Raw genomic sequence first — 14390 nt, 5'->3', positions numbered from 1 at the left:
CTATGAATAAGATGAAAATCCATGCCAGACTTACAGAACACATTTTTATTAGTGTCTTATGCCTCACTAGAGAGTTTAGGGGCTGGTGTTGATGTCAGGGTTCACATGTTAAAATGCCTTGGTAAGTGAGGTGGAAGCTTCTGTTGCTGCTCAGAGAGCAGGAGACCAGGCACAGATGCCAGAGCCGCAGCCTGCTGTCAGCCGATGATGATGTGTGAGTTGGCTTCTCCCAGGAGGCTTTGCTCTATTCCATTCTTTCCTTAATGTGTTGCTTTGGGGAGTGGGAAGTATCTGGATAAACCAGTGTATGTGGACGACATAGTTTCTGGTTTTTTTTAATTAACTTTTTTCACAAAATACATTTTGATTATATTTCCTGTCAACTCCTTCCAGATCCTTTCTACCCACCTAGCTTATGTTCTCTGTCTTAGACAACAGCAACAAACCCCCAAAATCAGAACAAAACAAGCAAAAGACCAATAAGACAAAGCAAAGCAAACAAAACCAAATGGAAATACAGTTTTGAATTATTTGTCTTTGGTGTCTGCAACCCCGTGGTCTTCAACCCATAGTATTTCTCACTCTGTCTTCCTTGTGCTGGGATTATTGGTGTATGCTGCATATGGGGTTGGCAGTTTTTCTTTATCTAACAACTGTTGGAATGCTCTTAGATGTTGTCTTAGTTGGGGTTTCTGTTGCTGTGGAGAGACAGCATGACCACAGCAACTCTTATAAAGAAGAACATTTAATTGTGGTGGTTCACTTACAGTTCAGAGGTTCAGTCCATTATGGTCATGGCAGGAAGCAAGGCAGCATGCAGGCAGACATGGTGCTGGAGAAGTAGCTGAGAGTTCTTACACCTTGATCCAAAGGCAACAGGAAGTGGTCTGTCTCACTGGGTGTGGCTTGAGCATATATGAGACCTCAAAGCCTGTCTGCACAGTGATTCACTTTCTCAACAAGGCCACACCCACTCCTAATAGTGCCACTCCTTTTGGGGGCCATTTTCTTTCAAACCACCACAGACCTGACACATTCTGGTGGAATCCCGCACTGCTCTGTATGTCCTGCACCAGTCTTTTCAGTGCGTGGACCCTTGTAGACTTTGACCAGCTGTTAGTCTCTACGTCCCTACCAACCTTGTCACAGTTATTCTCTTTAGTTCCAGATATTTGGACAGAGTATCTATTTAAGTTTTGAAAATTCAGTGAAATATTTATTATCTCCTAAACTTTTAAGGTTTTTATCTCATTGAGTCTGTATAGTAACTGAGTCTCTAGAGTTTCACGTTTAGTTTAAAATGATTATCTGAACATAGATATTCTTTTCAAACATATTACGTACTCTAAAAAAGAATATATGAGAAGTTTTCTGGAACAACTATTTATTTTTATTTTATTGGCTTTTCTGATCTTTGAATTGTTTTTAAAAAAGATAGTTAAGAATGAGAATTTTTGTGCCAAACTGTATAAATGAAAAGTGTTTACTATATGCATACATACAGCCTTTAAAATTGGTATGCTATTGCTTTATGTGTTAGGGTTGTTAGAACTTTCAAGGCTCCTAATTTAAGTAATTAAAACATGATAATTTTTTCTTTATATACCTAGCCTCTACTTAACATTTTAAAAATTACATTGTGTGTGTGTGTGCACACGGAAGTCAGAGGGCAGCTTGAGGGAATTGATTTTCTCCTTTTACCACGTGAGACTTAGGTCACCAGTCTTGGCAGCAAATGCCTTTATTTACTGAGCTATCTCTCTTACTTGCTCTCTGCATACTTTTACAGAGCCAGAGGCAGGTGGACCTCTATGAGTTCAAGGCCAGCCTGGTCTACAGAGTGAGTTCCAGGACAGCCAGGGCTGTTACAGAGAAAGTCTGTCTCAAAAAACCTTAAAAAAAAATGAGTTTGAACAAACACCCTGGTGGCTCTGAGATGGCTGCACACTTCATTATATAATTTAGATTTATTTCTTGAACTATATTGTTTTTGGCAGACTTCAGCTTTACGGTAAGCAAGGAGCTTTAACAGTTATAAATCAGGTCCTCCTGCTTCAGCTTCTGGGGCGTTAGTATTATAGTGTGTTACCACACCTGGCCATTTTTTTCCCAATAATTTTATAGTTTTTGATTTAAAGTTAGGCTAATAAGAAAATAGTACTTAATTGTCTTACTCTGTGCGAATTTCATACAATGTGTTTTGAACACATTCATTCTCTCAATTCCTCCCGTAACCACCCTCTCCCACCTCGCATCACTTCCTTCCCAACTTTGAGATTTCTTCCTATTTTTCTTTCCCCATCCAGTCCAGTTTGTGTTTCCCAGCAGGTTGTGGAGCGGGGCCTGCTCTGGCATGGGCTGACCTCCCAGGTGTCACACTGTTAGAGAAAGCGGACTCTCCCTCTCCCAGCAGCTGTCCAGTGCCACTGGCTCCTCGGCTGGTGGCAGGAGCTGATGCCCACTTTGCCTCTTTGTACTGCTTTTTGCCTGCCTGGAGCTTGCATAGGTCTTGTGCACACTGTTGAAAGAGATTGCTGGGAGCTCATATGCCTTGTTGTGTTCTGGAGAACACTTTCCTTGGTGTTACCAACTACTTCTGGCTCTTACAATCTTCCCACCTGTAATGGCTATTCTTGGTTGTCAACTTGACTATAACTGGAATGAACTGTAATCCAGAACTGGAGGATACCCTTGTGATTTGGATCTTGAGGCTGGAAGGCACACCTTTAATCAGGGCCACACCTTCTACTGGAAGCCTATATAAGGACAGTGGAGTTTGTTCTTGGCCTGCTTGCCCTCACCTCCATCAACACATTTATTTCCTTCAAAATCCCAGCAGTCCCAGAGCTGAGACACTCAGCCTTGGGGGACTGAGCAGCTACTAGATTCTTGGACTTTCCATTCATAACTAGCCCTTGTTGGACTGCAGCCTGGAAGTCATTCCCTGACTAATACACCACCTTTTCCTCCCTGAGCTTTGGGAGGGAGGGATATGATATGTTTGCCTCATTTATGGCTGAGCACTGCATAGTCTCTACACTCTTTAGATGTTGACCAATTGAGGTCTCTATTAATCGCCATCTACTGCAAAGAGAAGCTTCTCTGATGGGGTTGAGAGGTGCTCTGGTCTACAGGTCTAGTCATTAAGCAGATGCTCGTTTAGAATAATAACATTGGTCATAGACCCTAGGGCAGAACCCAATCTAGTCACAGGGGAAAACAGTACTTTTAATGTATGCAGTGAGTAAACAATGGAATACCACTTTCTGAATTTTCACTTTAAAGAAAGATTTATTTATTTTTATGCATATGAGTACATGTGAGTGTGCCACCTATATACCCTGTGCCCAAGCTTTTTGTTTTGCTTTTTAATTTTTGTGTTTTTGAAAGAGGGTTTTGTTGTTTAGGCTCGGCTCACCTCAACCTGGTGATCCTTTCTTTCCTCAGCCGAGTGAGTGCAGAGGTACAGGCGTGTGTGCCAGCCACACCCACCCAGCTTCTCTTGCCTAATCATGTAGTGAATAATACGGTTTCATTTTTCTTGTATACTTGAAACTTTGTATACTGATACGATGAAAAAGTTAATTCAAAATGAATATAAAAATTGTGCTAATTGCTTGTCTTCAGTGATAATCGGTAGACACTAAACATTTGAGGATCTTTTAGGTCTAAGACATTGCTAAAGTCTATGACATTGTTTTGTGTTACAAAAACTTGGAATGTCTGCAAGACCACAGGTAAAGGGATTGTTATGGAAGTGGTGAGTGTTAGCAGAGTGGTGAGTACTGACTAAGCGCCATTTCGTGGGCTTGTGTGACCAGAAGTATTTCAGATTTTAGAGGTTTTTTTGGGTTTTGGAATATTTGTAGACTTTACTGGTTGAGTACCTTTCAGATCTGAACTCTGAAATTTTCTGAGCATCCAGGTTTCAATTTAGGAACATTTTAGGTTTCAGATCTTCAAATTAGGGTTGCTCAATATGATAGCAAAATAATAAAAATATAAGCTGGGAATGACATTGATATACTCCAGTGAAAAGTTTAAAAGTATAGGTATTTAATTTACAGAGTTATCAAGAGGCCTGACACGGTTAACAATACAATTTTGTTGAAATTGATTAATTGTAATTAACTGAAGAAGAAAAGTTTTAAAGCTAGTTGATAAGCTCTTGTGATCTATGGGGGAGGAATCTGTCCCCTGACCTAGAGCAGGAAATTTAGGATCTTCTGATAGAATTGTTTCTTTTTCCTCTTTAACTGGAGTGTTCTTCTTTAAGAGCAGGGAAATGGCTTCTTTAAGAGCAGTGAGTGCCAGAGCCATTTCATGTGATATGTTTTAAAAAGACACTGTGAAAAACACACTTAAATTAGATGCATTTATAAAAGGTGTTGTAGAAGAGCACTTACTGAAATAATTCTTTCCACATGAATACAAGTGAACAGTGAGGTAGGAACCTAGACTTTGAGGCCACTTGTTTTTAGATTTAGTTAGGATCCTGTGAGACTTTTTCTTTCTGGTTGTGCTGTATTTCTTAATAGTCAAAGAGGTAAGATGTTGTAGATGTACAGTTTGAGCATCCCTAGTCTAAAAACCTAAACCCAACATGTTCCACCTCTAACAATTTGAGTGACATGCGTTAAGTAGAAAATTCTACACCTGATTTCATGTAGCAGATTGCATTAAAACACAAGTGCCTAAATACTGTTTAAAGAATTCTCTTCAGGCTGTGTGTAAAATGTATGTAAACATAGTGGACTTCATGCCTAGACTCGCGTGCATCCCATCCGCAAGAGAGCTCACACATTTGTAACATCCTGTGTCTGTATCAGGAACAACCCTGGTCCCAAACAGTTTTCTTTGTATAAGGGTTATGCAACCTGTATATGAAATTTAAAGCTGTCACTCAACTTCATTGACACCTACCCCAAAGGTATGTATCTTATGAATTCTCCTTATTTATCCTGTGTTATTTCTGAGCTGACAGAATGGTGTCTTTGCTCTAGAATTAAAGACTAGATGCCCTGGGCTCAGACTCATCTTTCTTGTTGTGGAGTCTTTACAACATTCATTCGCCAGTGTCGTTTTTTTAATGGGACGACTATAAAATATGTCTGATGGGATACTGTGAAGAATTGGATAATCCCTGAAAAGTACTTAGCCCAGTATGTGACACATAACTGCAAATGTTCCCTGTTTCTGTAATTAATCGGTTGACTTGAGAAACACTTTATATGTTCAGTCTTTGGTAGACTAATGCCTGCAAGTTTAGTTAGAGGGCTTGTTGCATAAGTTTATTCCTCACCTCATTTCCTCCTGTAGTACTGTGGTTTGAAAATAACAATAGCCAGGATTTGAGTTCAAGGTCAGTGTAAGAAAAAGTGGCAAGAGTGGTATTCCAGTTTGGACTTGCATGCTTCAAGAAATTGGATTCTTTAAAAAAAACAACAACTATATTTGCTTAGAGGGGTGACAGACAATGAATGTGGGCACACTTGCCATGGCACACATGTGCAGGTCAGAAGACATACTATGATAATTCTGCCTTTCCACCACTGGTCCCAGGGATCGAACACAGATGGACAGGTTTGGAGACAGGTAGCTGTAACCACAGAGCCATTTTTACTGGCCCTGGAAATCAGACCTTTAACCACTGTTAGTTACATTCTCAGGTATTAAGTGTCTTTGACATTGGAGTGGCATTAGATTATACCATGCCATTTTACACAATTCTAATGTATTAATGTCCCTACTAAATTGACACGATGGCACTTACCTGTTTCTTTCACAGATGCTATTGATCTTGAATGTGCAGATCATTGCTCAGGTGTATAGCATTGATCAGATGGGTACTGGCAGAAAATTGATACTTGTAGTAGAAAAGAAACAAAGGATAGGTGTTGGTGTTTAAGTTAGTGGTATTCCATGACGCTTATAGTGTGTCAGGGATTGTGGCCATTTCTTTCTATAGTGTGTTATTTGATCTTCAGGGATCAAATCTTCCCTTTTCCTGTTTGAAAACTTCAATGGTAGCTGGTTGTTGGGAGGGAAACTTTCTCAAAACTCTGGTCTGAATCTGTATAAGTATATTGAGTGCTGTGTTCTGTTTTATTATGGTCCATGTCTTGGTTTTCAAGTGCTTGGAGTTCCTAGGTTGTCTCTCTGTGTCGCCTCTCTTTAAGGCTTTCATTCTCTGAAATCCTTAACCTCTATGTATGCGGAGCGTCCAATTTGTTACATTTGAGAAAACTATTGATTTGGGATTTTTCAGTAAAGTCTTGAGATGCATTAGGCTTCCAGACTAACTTGTAAAAACAGTAATCCTAATATCTAAGCAAAAACCAAAAGCCCAGAAAATAATTAGAAGAGACAAATTAGTAGAATGGGAGGCACTCCGGGCTTTTGATAGTGGCGGAGCAGTTTAATTTGAGGCTTTTGAAGGTGACTTTAAAGACTCAAGATCAGAGAGTCTTGGCAAACACCCACTATTCTGTGCCAATTTGCTCTCAGCTTTCTGGAGAGGCGGTCACCTGTTGATGGCGCTGTTTCTAGACTCACATAGACCATGTAAATAGAACAATTTTCCTTGTCTTGTGTATCTGAGAAAATGAAAATGGTAAAGAGGATGTAGGCTTTAGTGGTGTGTGTGTGTGTGTGTGTGTGTGTGTGTGTGTGTGTGTGTGTGTGTGTGTGTAATATAAAACCAAAAAATGAAAAAACTGTTAATGGTCTGAGAAGTGGGGGAACAGCTCCTTGCCTAGGGACCATCCAGTGACTGCCATAGAGGATGGGGAGAGGATAGGTCATTCACACGGAAGAGCTCCTTACAAATGAGGGTTTTGGGTAAATAATCATTCCTAACGAGAACCTGTGAAGAGTTCTTCACAAGATTGGTTGGAGCTGGGTGTGGTGGTACAGACCTGTAGACCCAGTGCCCTTCAAGTAGAGACATCCTTTTGAAACATTTCATTCAATTAACATTTTTTCACATACTGATCAGTTTCCCCTCTCTCCTCTCCTCTTCCTCCGCCCCCGCCCCCCTTCCATCTACCCTTCTCCCCATCCGCTTCTCTCCCGTCTCCATTCAGAAAAGGGCAGGCCAAGTAGAGGCCTCCTTAACCTACATAGCCTGGGCTATATGAGACTCTTTAACATTTTTTAAATTTAATGCTGGAAAGTTATTATGAGCAGCATTTTGAATTTTGAAACACTTTAAAAAGCTTTTGTTTAAGAGTACTACATAGGGGAAATGAGTGTTACATAGTTTGTGTGGATGTCTTACAAGACAATTTCAAGATGGGGCTTTCCCAATGTTTTCATTATTTGAGGACCTGGGGTCTTATTCTTCTAAATATATTCAGATTTATTTATGTTTTTACTTAGCTTTTTGATCAGTATGTTATTGCAGTATTGCTAAAATTTCCATGATATTAGTTTTAGTTATTTGTTTATAGACTATTAGGTCACTCAGATATGATTTTACTGCTTTCATATATTTTCTAATAAAATTAGCTACATTTTTTTTTAAATTAGGAAGTGGCTGTTTTTGTTTTTGATAAAAAGCTGATTGATAAATATCAAAAATTTGAAAAGGATCAAATCATCGATTCTTTAAAACGAGGAGTCCAGCAGCTCACCCGGCTACGCCACCCTCGACTTCTTACTGTCCAGCATCCTTTAGAAGAGTCAAGGTAAAATTTTGAAAATTCCTACAGGCAATGTCCTGAATAAAGAATTAAAAGTAACTATTTGGTCTATTTCAAATATTATCAACAAAATTTCTTGAAAAGTAAGTGTTGGGATCTTATGGACCATTTATTACCCTAAAGTTTATATAATTGTGTGTCTATTTTATGTGTATGTGTGTTGCCTGTGAGTTTATGTGCACTGTGTGTACAGCCCGCAGAGGCCAGAAGAAGGTGTCACCCTGGAAGTGGGTACGGTGGTTGTGTGCACCCTGTGGTGCAGGGAGCAGAGCCTGGTCCTCTGAGGGAGCAGCCAGTGAACTCTAATGAGGGAGCCGGCCTCTGCGTGTGTCATGAGGTGGTAGCACTTTCACATCGTCAGGAGTCTGCAATTGCCTCGAGTAGTCACAGCGGACCCAAGGGAGCTGTGGAATACAGCCACTGCCTGAAAGTAGACGGTCTTGCTACTGGCTAGAATTTGCGGTCTCCTTTTCACTAATTATTTGGCCATCACTTTGCATGTGTGTCAAGTGCTGCTCTAGACATTAAACCTTTACGCCCAGTATGCCAGTCTGTGGTCCTCACTTATTTTACCATTAATTTTACTTAAAGATTAGCTTGGGAGATGTTGCTGAGATAATCAGAAAATAAGTTTTATGCATCTTGACTGGACCAATCCTTTAAACACCCTAGCTTTGCAAATTTTTCTACATATTCATAATCAGTTATTCAAACTTGGTTCCTCCCTCCTCCTTAGCCCATTGTTTCTGTCTTAATTCAGAAGGTCTTACGTTGTCAGCCAGTTGTGTTACGTGTCCTTCAGGATGTAAGGGTGAGACAGGAGGAGGCAACTAGAGGATTCCAAGTGTCCCATCTGCCTTCAGCTGGGGCATCTTTCCTTTTGTCTGTGTTATGTTCTGTTTCTGAAAGTTCATTGTTTGAAATCTGCAGTAACACTCTCCGCTCACGACTGCATACAAAGGCACAGACACTTACCATGCGCAAAATTGTGCTAGATGCTTTGCATCCCTTAACTCACGTAAGCTTTATGATTACACAGACTAGAGGGCTGGAAATACTGTTTCAACTCTGGCTTGGATGGCAGACCTGGGAGTTAGCAGCTTGGTTCCTGAGCCTATGCTTGCTCTGGCTGTCTGTCTGTTTCTCATACTATGTTGTGCCTACCAAGAAGTATGCTCATATCTCTTATTATAAAAATGTCTTTGTTTATGTTAATGTGATCTATTTGTCTTATCTCTCATAATACATTTGAAGTTTCTTGAGGCGAGAAGGGTTAATCCCTATAGCTTCTTAGACAGTGATTTAAACATTCTAGAATTAGGAACTTAAATATTTTTTGTATTAACTTGGGTGTGTGTGATATGGATGTGTTGGCACACATGTCATGATGTGTGTGGTGTAGGTCAGAGGGCAATTTTGCGGAATCAGTTCTTCTGCCATTGTGTGGGTTCTGGGAATTGAACTCGGGTCAGTTGACTCAGGTCAGATTGAACTCAGGTACTTGCATAACAAGTTCTACCTGTTGAGGCACCTTGCTGGCTTTAAAATTAGGAATTTATTTGTCATCAGGAAGAGACACAATTCAGAGATTACTTCCTGACATTTAGTTGTGAGGTTTATTAGAAATTGTGGTAAACATTAATGATAGGAGGAGGGGCACTTCTAGGACTAGAAAATAACTTCACTTTAAACATATTACTAAGATTGAGATGATAGCTTTAGATCCTGCATTGCTTGGGTTCAGGGCAGAAGAAGTTAAGCAGTATATGGCAGACACAGAAGAGTGCATAGCCGCTGTGAACTGACTGGCATCTTGGCACTGCAGCTTGGCTTAGCCTTGGTCCTTTGTAGGTTTTCATTGCTAAGCATAAAGACCTAAAGTGTTGGGACTTGGGCCTGAATGCCCGGTAATTATGATGGCTGGGCTAAATTTAGTGCGCATGCCCACCAGCCCCTGGTGCTCTGCCTTGTGTTTTGCACGATTGTCTCATTTGGTTCTTACCATAACCCTCCAGGACAAGTGGACAAAGTGAGGCTCAGAGAGATAGTGTGCAGCATCACCAGGACAAGAAATAGGAAAGCTAGGGCTTGGCCAGATCTTACCTGTCTTCCAAGCTTGAGGTGATCAGTATGTGACTATTGGTAACTGTGGTAACCACACACGGGCACAGGCTGTTGGTATCCATGGTAACATTCTCTCACATGGGCATAGACTGTTGGTATCCATGGTAACATTCTCTCACATGGGCATAGTCAGTATCCCTGGGAACATTCTCTGAACATTAAAATCTTACAAATCAGGAAAACAGTATTTGAAACTTAAAAACTATTGAATCCTTTCAAACTGGTGGGCAGAATAGATAAAATGAAGCAGTTTTGGTTGAAGAAAGACTGGGGACCTGTCTCCCCCCACTTGTTCCTGTGGCAGACATGAGAAGCTGCAGCTCTCTCTGAGCATATTCTGAGAATTACAGACTTCCGTGTAAGTGTATAATAAGTTTAATGAGTCATTTTTGAGTCAGCTTTTTGGCTTTCAGGCAATCATTTAAAAAGAAAAATTGAAATAGTTTGCCTCCTGACTTTTAAAATTTAACATAAAGTGTATCTCAGTTGTCGCAGAACTTAAAAGTTTAAAAGACTGAATCATTTCTCCATTGTGATTTGTGTGTAAACGTGACTTTGTTGGTTGAGGGGTGTCATAATCATGCTGGGTTAGAAACCACAAAGTTTCTTTTTTTTTTTTTTTTTTTTTTTGGTTTTTCGAGACAGGGTTTCTCTGTGTAGCTTTGCGCCTTTCCTGGAACTCACTTGGTAGTCCAGGCTGGCCTCGAACTCACAGAGATCCGCCTGGCTCTGCCTCCCGAGTGCTGGGATTAAAGGCGTGCGCCACCACCGCCCGGCTCACAAAGTTTCTTACTAACACTTGATAGGTTATCTGCTATTTCATTTGTATTTAATTTGTATAATGTGTACAATGATAGTAACTCTTTTTCTGTTTTGAAACAGGGATTGCTTGGCATTTTGTACAGAACCAGTGTTTGCCAGTTTAGCCAATGTTCTTGGTAACTGGGAAAACCTACCCTCTTCAATATCTCCAGACATTAAGGATTATAAACTTTATGATGTAGAAACTAAGTATGGCCTGCTTCAGGTATGTAGTTTTTTCCTTACAAACAATTTTTCACTATTTCAAATTTATCTACCATGTAAACTGTTTTATGTAGTTTTGGCCCTTGTCAATAATTTGAAAATTATTTCCGTAACTTAGAATTGTTGTTGTTGTTTTTATCATTAGGCTTAAGTTCTATTTTATGTACTCCCATAAACAAACAAACCAGGGCTCACTATGTTGCCCTGACTGGCCTGGTACTTGCTATATAAGCCAGACTAGCCTTGAACCACAGTGCCTTGCTAAGTTATTTTAAATATATGAAACTGATATATATATATATATATATTAACCTTTGAGGAAGGCCACTTATTGGCTGTTGGATAAGTTCTTTTTAATTCTTTTGAATCCTGTAAATTCATTTCATAAACAAAACTTTAAAAATGAAAATAAAGATATTTAGTAAGGATAAAATAACTTTAAGGAAATTTAGAATATATTGAGAGATATTATTAGTCTTCTCATACATGCCTCAATTTTACGATTTTTTTTTTCCTCTGCCTTCCAGAGAAAGAAAACCTTTAGCACCGTGAAGTAGACTCACTAGGAAATTCTGAGTTTCTTTGAAAGATTGTATTAAGTTTTAAAAACAGTTTCTGATTTATCGTTGTGTGTTGAGTGGGGAGGGCATGTGTGGAGGTCAGAGGACAGCTTGTGGGCATAGGTTCTCCTGTGTGTTCTGGGTGGAACTCAGCTCGTCAGGTTTGGCAGTGAGTGCCTTTACCTGAGGAACCGTCATGCCCGCCTTCTGTACTTTTGATGTTACGTCCAGGACGGGAGAATTTATGTTCTGAAATGTCTCCATTGTCTTTCTGAGAGGTCTGTAGTTTTTTGGTCATTAATACATTTTGAAATGGTTGATTTTGTTTGTTTTATTGGAGGTGAGGGACCCTGCAGTGTATCCAGGGATATTTTAAAGTGGAAATAAGATGATTTGCATATATGTTTTATTTATTATTGAGACAGGGTCTTAGTGTGTAATCCTGGCTGGCCTGGAATTTTCTATGTAGACCAAGCTGGCCTTTGAACTCAACAGAGATCCCCCTGCCTCTGCTTCCAGAGTACTGGGGTTGTGGGGTTAAAGACATGTACCACCATAGCTGGCTGACTGGCTAAACTAAAAAAGACAGAAAACCCAGGATAACTCGGGCTTTTGTCCTTAGCAAATAGAAAACAAGTGAGTATTAACTAGTGTGGAAAGCATTCTAGGAGAAGTGGACTAAGTTTGGGGTAGAAACTCAGCTTCGGGTTGCTGAGACTCAGGCTCACAAGAGAGCGGAGGGGAGAGCAAGTGGTCAGGTTAGGAAGTCTAGGCGAAGTGAGCGGAGGCCCAGCGGGGTCCACAGGGAACAGTCAGCCCTAAAGAAACATCTGGGGGAAACATCTGGGGGATAGAATCGAGGAGCCAGGAAACAAGACCAGAAAAAGTGACTGGGAGAAAGACGGGGACACGTTTCTTGGAAGTCTGAGAGCACTCACTGGCCAGACCTTCCTGTCCAGACAGCCTTCTGTTTGTTTACCGGACTCCATAGTCAACTTCACACAGATATTACATTTAATCAGTGGGACAGTGAGTGCACAGTAAACATTTAAAAACTAAGCATAGTACTTACTACTTGGAAAAGTTGGATTTTAAATATTAAGTATAACTGTACAAAAATATTAACTATCTGTTACTAAATGAGAATTTTTATGTTTCAAACTCTGGAAATGAATAAATTTAGGCAGCAGAAACTTCTCTTTCTGTTATTATAAAATGGAACTCTCCCCCACCCCCCCCACCCCCCCCCCTTTTTTTTTGAGGCCGGTTTCTCTGTATAGCCCTGGATGTCCTGGAACTCACTCTGTAGACCAGACTGGTCTTAAACTCAGAGATCCGCCTGCCTCTGCCTCCCAGAGTGCTGGGATTAAAGGCGTGGGCCACCACACCCAGCTAAAAAAGGAACTTCTTAATAGATGTACTTCAGTTTTGTTGCAAGGTTTTCAAGAGTAGTTTTGTTTTTTTTTTCACTTCCAGGTTTCTGAAGGATTGTCATTTTTGCATAGCAGTGTGAAAATGGTTCATGGAAATGTTACTCCTGAAAATATAATTTTGAATAAAAGTGGAGCCTGGAAAATAATGGGTTTTGATTTTTGTGTGTCATCAAGCAATCCTTCTGAACAAGAGGTAATGACGGCTTTCCTGTTTGGATTTGTTTTAAATCCTGGAAATCTGTGATAGGCGCTGCAATGAACTAGAACATGTCAGCAGTCTGGTAGAGTGTGAGACTCTTTACCAGAGTACGTCTAACTGTAGAGAGAACTCCCGGGGTTGGTTGTGCCCGAGAGTATTCTCCAGATGATTAATTCTGTAGCTGTCTCCAGCAAAGGGTCAACTTAAACAGGAATTTCTTCCTTAGAAATCTAAATATACAAACTGATGTTGTAACTCTTAACACCAGGTGCCTGTTTGTGAGAATATGGGATCTTCCTCAGGGGTCACAGGGGCAATAACAGCGATTATGTGCTGACATTTATTGAAGTATTTTATTAGTTTAAGAAATTGGTTGAATCTGTCCTTTGGCAATTTCATACGTGTATAGATTACATTCTGTTTATTATTATCTTTTATTTTCTAAGGTTCCATGCGTTTACTTATGTATGGGGACGGTGTGTTTATGTTTAGGTGGGTGCCGAGTGTGCAGCTGGGATGGGAGCCCCACTTCTCTGCTCCCAAGCACTGGTTTCCCAGGGATTCAGGATACCTGTCCATTCACACTTAGAAACACTGCTTTAGGCCAGCCATGCCCTACGTTGATTGGTTCCTTATGACATCGAGTGGGACAGGGCCCCAGTTACAGCTTAGGTGTTTATCGCATGTATTTTTTGGATTTGGTGATTTGGGAATTTTAGAGTTAAAGGTGGTAGTAGCATTTTCAGTTGCTTGACTCAATACAAATTTTTATTGTTGTTGTTTCTTTTTTGAAACAGGGTTTCTCTGTATAGTTCTGGCTGTCCTGGATCTCACTCTGTAGACCAAACTGGCCTCGAACTCACAGAGATCCACCTGCACTGCCTCCCAAGTGCTGGGATTAAAGGCTTCGCCACCATACCTGGCCGGGTCAATGCAAATTTAAAAATAGTAAAGCCTTCGCTGTTACTCAACATTCTGACCTTGTCATCCTGTTTCTGTCTTCTTACAGCCCAAGTTTCCTTGTAAAGAGTGGGACCCAAACTTACCGTCATTGTGTCTTCCAAATCCTGAATACTTGGCTCCCGAATACATCCTCTCCGTGAGCTGTGAAACAGCCAGTGATATGTATTCTTTAGGAACTGTTATGTATGCTGTCTTTAATAAAGGAAAACCTATATTTGAAGTCAACAAGCAAGATATTTACAAGAGTTTCAGTAGACAGTTGGATCAGGTATTTGTCTGTCAGTACTTGTTTACATGTCTCCTCGGCTTTTTTTTCTAAATACAGACAGAAAATTTTTCTTAAAAATAAATATATGTATTACTTCTTTAAGAATTTCATATA

At 40.2% G+C, this 14390-nt stretch overlaps 1 protein-coding gene across 5 annotated transcripts in view; it reads left to right on the top strand.

Annotated features, from left to right (window-relative positions):
• Scyl2 (SCY1 like pseudokinase 2) overlaps nt 1-14390 on the top strand; it is a 57957-nt gene that overhangs the window by 13031 nt on the left and 30536 nt on the right. For 4 of the 5 annotated variants that reach the window (XM_052753078.1, XM_052753077.1, XM_052753076.1 and 1 more), the window contains exons 3-6: nt 7531-7688; nt 10710-10854; nt 12890-13039; nt 14055-14276. In XM_052753078.1, coding sequence (XP_052609038.1) covers nt 7531-7688; nt 10710-10854; nt 12890-13039; nt 14055-14276 — 675 coding nt within the window. The remainder of the gene's footprint in view (nt 1-7530; nt 7689-10709; nt 10855-12889; nt 13040-14054; nt 14277-14390) is intronic. The other variant, XM_052753079.1, reaches the window with a different exon arrangement.

This window comes from Peromyscus californicus, unplaced genomic scaffold (genome assembly GCF_007827085.1).
Source record: "Peromyscus californicus insignis strain IS unplaced genomic scaffold, ASM782708v3 Scaffold_24__1_contigs__length_46423439, whole genome shotgun sequence".
NCBI lineage: Eukaryota > Metazoa > Chordata > Mammalia > Rodentia > Cricetidae > Peromyscus > Peromyscus californicus.
Note: the sequence above shows the minus strand (reverse complement) of the source record. Positions and strands in the feature narration are given on the sequence as shown.